We start from the raw sequence: 6,107 nt of genomic DNA on the forward strand, positions 1-6,107 counted from the left end.
AACCCTAAAATTTTCAGAACAATCGGAATCAGGATCAGGGCCCCTAAAACTCGAGGGGGGCAAACCCTAGTTGAATATTTATCTATTAATATCGTTGTTGAAAGCTGATTGGCCAATTGTTTTTATTCACCCAAGCTAGTCCCGAGCCTAGGCAGCCTATAATTAGACTGCTTAGCTTACGGACCGAAAAGGGTCCGGCATACGGTCCGTAAGGAAGTCCCAAAAATTACTATAAATAGCCGACATTGGCACTCACCTGTAGAAGTTAAAACGACGTAGAAATTCTGTCTGTGCGTCGAATTATACTCAAAATAGTCCCCAACACACAGACACGATCACGAGGTGCTGTCGCAATCAGGGTAATAACTCGATCGCTATTACGATTCAACGTCCGAGCGATTATAACTATCCAACGATTGTCCGAGTGCTGCTCAAATTGAGCTTGTACTTTGTTATTCATTGTGATTTCAACTTGAATGTTTGATTGCTGTTCGAATTCGGACTATGCTCTGTCATTCGTTGTGAATCCATTGAATTGTTAAGTATCGCACTTGATAATAGTTGTGAGGGTTTAATCTCGTGAATTGACGTAACTACTGAATTAGTTACTAATCCCGTTTGTGTGTGTGCGTTGTTATTTAAATTAGGTTAGAAGGCTAATCAGTAAAGCTTATACTCTGCTCGTAAATCTGCAATGTGAGTCATTCCTCTTTTATAAACTCTTTTCTCACAGTTTGTGAGTCATTCTCTTTTTATCAACTGTTTTACAAAACTCCAAGTTATTTTCCAAAGTTATAATTACAGGGATTAAGTCTATGTAATCACCAAATTACAGCCGGTATGTGGGGTTTTGTATACATTACTTATTTCCCGTCACACTTGGACAAACGGGTGGCCAAGGGGTGATCTGACCACAGTCACAGACACCATTGGACAAATGGGCTAGCCAATGGATGGTCGAGTGACAAATACTGTGGGTAGTTGGTTTGATATCAGAAACATTGTAATTCCCCTTATTACTGTAGATTATAACCAATGTGTTGTTTTCAGTAAAATGAATGATTCACTCAGTATTTCCCCGCTGACAAAACCTTTATCAAACATGTTTCAGGTGATCTGGTATGAGCAAAGAAAAGTGCCGTGGAGCACTCCCAGCTTAGAAAAGTGGCTCAATGTAAATAAATAAATGAACATGTTTTGAAAATAAAGATTTCCCTGAGAAATCACATTATTATAAATTTCGGGAATTTATCCCTAAGTTATGAAACGAGCAGTTTAAATTATTGAAAGATCCTGTTTTAAAAAGACTTCCGCTGTCGCCTAAATTAAATACCACGGGATTCCTGTCCCGCGGCTCTTGAAACGGGTAAAACAGAGTCGGGGGCCGTGACATCTGCACACGATATTATCCAGCACGAACCGTCTCATCTGATCTCCGGTGATCTTTGCCAGGGGTTTCGCTTCGATCCACTTAGTGAAATAATCAATGGCCACCACCACGTATTTGACCCCCCCGGGGCCCTCCGGGAAAGGCCCGATTATGTCAATGGGCCATTTTTGGAATGGCCAAGATGTCGAGACCGGGACCATAGGGTGTTTATGCTGGTGGGTCATTGGTGCATGTACTTGGCAGTTATCACACTTCTTGATTTCTTCAGATGCCGTCTCGTACATTCGTGGCCAGTAGAATCCTTCGTTCATTGCCCTTCTTACAACCGTTCTTGGTCCTGAGTGCATCCCACAGATTCTCTCGTGCATTTCCCTGATCACATATTCGGCCTCTTCCATGTCTATGCACTTTAGGGACGGACCCAGGTACGACCTTCGGTATAGCTCTTCCCCAATCAGTTCATATTGTAGGGCTTTGACTCTTACCTTTCTGGCCGCCCATTCCCCCTCGGGTAAGGTCCCATCCCGGAGGAATTTAATGATCGGGGTCATCCATGTTTCTTGGGAACCTTCGATTGTGGCCACTTCCGTTACGTCCAGGGAGGGGGATGTCAGGACCTCTACTTTGACCTACTTCATGAGGTGGTCGAATGCTACTGAAGCTAACTTGCTGAGTGCATCAGACTTCCTGTTCCTCCCTCGAGGGATGTATTCCAGTTTGAAGGTTCTGAATGCCTTAGCTGTCTCCTTAACTTTCGCCACATACCGAGCCATGATGCTATCCTTCGCTTCATATTCCCCCTGATACTGCTTTACTACCAACTGTGAATCGGTACTGGCCTCCACGTGTTTTGCTTTCATCTTCTGTGCCAATCTCATCCCTGCCAAGAGGGCTTCATACTCGGCGGTATTATTAGTGTTTTCGAAATCCAACCTTATGGCATACGTCAGCTCAACCCCCTCGGGGCTTATCAATGTGATGCCTGCACCATTCCCTTCTTCACTGGATGCTCCATCCGTGAACAACTTCCAGACAGCCTCGTCTTCCCTTTTCTTTTCTTCTTCCTCCAAAGCTTCCCACCTTAGTAATTCCCTCTCTTCGTCCTCAGGCACTTCTGCTAGGAAGTCAGCCAGTATTTGTCCCTTCATGGCTGTCCTGGGCTTGAACTCCAGAGAATGTTCTCCCAATTCTACGGCCCATTTAGCCAGTCGCCCTGACTGTTCCGATTTTCTAAGCACTTTCTGGAGGGGTTGATCAGTTACTAAGGTGACCTTATACCCTTGGAAGTACCTTCTGAGCCTTCGAGATGCAAAAACCAGGGCCAACGCAAGCTTTTCTAAAGGCATGTACCGCTCCTCGGGCCCCTTAAGTGTTCTGCTGATGAAATATATGGGGATCTGTTTCCCCTCCCGTTCCACCATCATGACCGCGCTTATGGTCGTCTTAGAGGCAGATAGGTAAAGGAGCAGCGGGTCTCCGGGCACCGGGGTGGCTAACGTTGGGAGCTTGCAGATGTAGGTTTTCATTTCCTGAAAGGCAGCTTCGGCTTCGGTGGTCCAGTTGAATTTGCTGGTCTGGAGGCAGTCTTTTAACACTTTCATGAAAGGGAGGGTTTTGTCAGCCACTTTTGATAAGAAACGATTTAGCGCAATCAGCCTTCCGTTTAACTGCTGGATGTCCTTAAGGGACCTGGGAGAGCGCATTTCGGCCACAGCCTGGGTCTTTTCTGGGTTTGCCTTTATCCCTCCTTTAGTTACCACCACCCCTAGGAAATTTCCTTCCTCTAACCCGAAACAGCACTTCCCGGGGTTCAGTTTCATGTTTACATCCTGCATTGTGTTGAGAGTCTCAGATATGTCATCTATCATGGCTGCTTCTGTCAGACTTTTGATGACAATGTCGTCAACATACACCTCTAGATTCCTTCCCCTTTGCTCCCTAAACAAGGTGTTCATAAACCTTTGGTATGTTGCCCCCGCATTTTTTAGACCAAAGGGCATCTTGGTATAGCAAAATGTTCCCTCATCGGTGATGAAAGCAGTTTTCTCTTCGTCTTCTATTGACATCTGTATTTGGTGGTATCCCTTGTAGGCATCTAGGAAGCACTTCAGCGGATACTGGGACAGGGAGTCCACTTGGGTGTCTATCTCCGGGAGGGGGTAGCAGTCCTTGGGGCATGCTTTGTTTAAGTCTTGGAAATCGATGCACATCCTCCATCCCCCATCTTTTTTCTGAACCATAACTGGGTTAGCAACCCAGGATGGGTATTTGACTTCCCTGACTATCCCCGCCCTGAGTAACTTGCGGGTCTCTTCACAAGCAGCCCTTCTTTTGTTTGGTCCCATGCTCCGCTTCTTTTGTCTCACTGGTTTTGCCCATGTGAAGGTGTTGAGCCGGTGCTCTGTCAGGCTTCTGGGAATTCCCGTCATGTCACCATGTTGGAATGCAAACACGTCCAGGTTATGGAGGAGCAACTCCTTTAGGGCACTCTTGCATTTGTCACTTAGGTGGCTTCCCACCTTGACCGTTTGCTCCGGGAACTTATCACAGAGGACCCATTCTTCCACCTTCTTCCCTTGGGTCTTCCCGGGTTCCTCCCCTTTGGATATTGAAGAGACCACTTCATAGGCTGACTTAACCCATGCAAGCCCCTTTGGTGTTTGGAATACCAAAGCCCCGTGAGGAGTAGATGCTTGTGCTTGTAGATCTCCAATCCCAGGTCTTCCCAAAATCGCGTTGTACTTGGAGAGTGCTCTGACTACAGTGAAGGTTAAATTGATCGTCCGGACCCTGTCCCCTACACCGACTGTAAATGGGAGCCTGATCTTTCCCAGAGGGTGTGATACGCTGTTGTTGAATCCCACCAATGGGATGGAGTCTTCCTCCAGTCTATCTCTTATATCTCTGTCGAATCTGAGGAAGCAATGTTCGTATATTACCTCGACGCCTGACCCTCCGTCCACATGTATTCTAGACACTTTGTGTCCAGCTATCACAGCTGAGATATTCAGCGGAAGTCGTTGCACTTCGCTTTCTTCTAAGTACGGCATAAGGATGGGAGTTTTCATGCAGTTCGGAGAGCCTAGGATCCTGGCCTTAACACTTCGGGTAACATCAAATTCATTTCTCCTCCTTATCATATCAACATCTGCCCTCCCAGGCTCTCTTGCATCTCTTCCCTTACGGTCCCCTCCCCCCTCCTTGATTTCCTTGACCAGGTGGGCCAGTCTTCCCGTCTTCACCGCAGCCTCTATTTCCCTTTTGAGGTACATGCAATCATCGGTTTTGTGCCCGAAGCCCTTATGAAACTCACAGTATTCGTTTGGCTGTGCCTTGGGGCCTGGCTTTATGGGGGGTGGCCTTGGGAAAGAATTCTTCACTCTTTCTGTGGCCAGTATCTCACTTGGAGTTTTGACGAGGGGGGTGAAGCTGTCAGGGTAAGGGGGAGGGCCCCTCCCTCGGGGTCTGTAGGGGGAGTATGAGGGCCTTGCCCTGTCATGTAACATTCTATCAAAGGGAGGCTTTCGGGAATAGGGAGTACCTTTTTCAAGGGGTCTTGCTGTTGGGGTGGCCCTTCGGGGTGTAGTGTCCGTCTCCTTAGCCTTGCTGACTGTATCCTTTCCCCGGACGAAAGCCCTGACCCTGTCCATGAGATTATCGAAGGAAGGTGGGAACTCCTCTCCCAGCTTTTCACACAGCTGTGCATGCTTCAGCCCATTTATAAAGCTACTGATTTTCATGACCTCCGGAACATCCTTGATGTTCATGCTTTCTTTGACAAACCTTTCCATGTACTGGTCTATCCGCTCGTTGTCCCTTTGCCTGATGTGGAGGATTTCGTTGGGATTCTTGACCACCTTCCTTTGTTGGCCGAAATTCCTAAGGAATTTTTCGCTTAACTCTTCGTAGCTGTCTATGCTCCCCGGAGGGAGGCTATCAAACCACAGCCGGGCTCCTTCTGTTAAGGTTTACACAAACATGTGGCACCATACCGGCATGGGCCACCTTCCCAGCTGCCCCGCTCCTCGGAAGGCATGCAGATGATCCTCTGGATCCCTCGTTCCGTCGTAGCGATCAAAGCTTGGGGGCAGCTTTGTCTTGGGAGGCATGGGTGCCTCTGATATTCTCCTTGTGAACTTTGAGACCTCGGCCAGGTCTCGTGGTAGGTATGGTTGGTCCAAACCAACGCTACCTGAGTCGTCTTTCTCCTTTTCCTTGCGTTTCTGACCGATGATCAAGTCCTCTCTCTCTTCGGAAGACATCTGCCTCAGGGCTGTCATGAATGTTTCCAGCTGGTCCCCATTGTTGCCCTTATTCTGGGGGTTCGTTCCTTCTTGATTAGAGGGTGTGTCAAAAGAGAGCCTGGCCCTGAGGCTGTCCAACTTTTCTTGTCTCTTCAAATCGTCAAGATACTTGGTTATCTTCTCCCTGTGCATGGCCACAAAGCCAGGGGTGACATGCTCCGTTTCTTCCAGGTTTTCTACCAGGTTTTCGTTGCCCTCTTCATGAGTAATGTCCTCCACGGTGACCTTATCCAAATCGTTTTGGGTCGTCTGGGTGACACGTGAACTATGTGGGGTTGCCATGTTGTTTTTGGAAGGTTGAGTTACTCTCTGAACGTCGAATGTTAATGTGAGAACACTGGTCCGGCCTGTGTCCCATGGATGGCGCCAATGTCGAATACCCAACCACCGGATGACGTTAGTTGGATCTTCGG

At 47.7% G+C, this 6,107-nt stretch overlaps 1 protein-coding gene across 1 annotated transcript; it reads right to left on the reverse strand.

The window, feature by feature from the left end:
* Positions 1-2,019: 2,019 nt before the first annotated feature.
* On the reverse strand, positions 2,020-5,181 carry LOC110866773. The gene has a single exon (XM_022115922.1). The coding sequence runs from the start codon at positions 5,179-5,181 to the stop codon at positions 2,020-2,022; it is 3,162 nt and encodes a 1,053-aa protein (XP_021971614.1).
* Positions 5,182-6,107: the final 926 nt, after the last annotated feature.

The sequence above is a fragment of the Helianthus annuus genome, chromosome 7, assembly GCF_002127325.2.
Source record: "Helianthus annuus cultivar XRQ/B chromosome 7, HanXRQr2.0-SUNRISE, whole genome shotgun sequence".
Taxonomy (NCBI): Eukaryota; Viridiplantae; Streptophyta; class Magnoliopsida; order Asterales; family Asteraceae; genus Helianthus; species Helianthus annuus.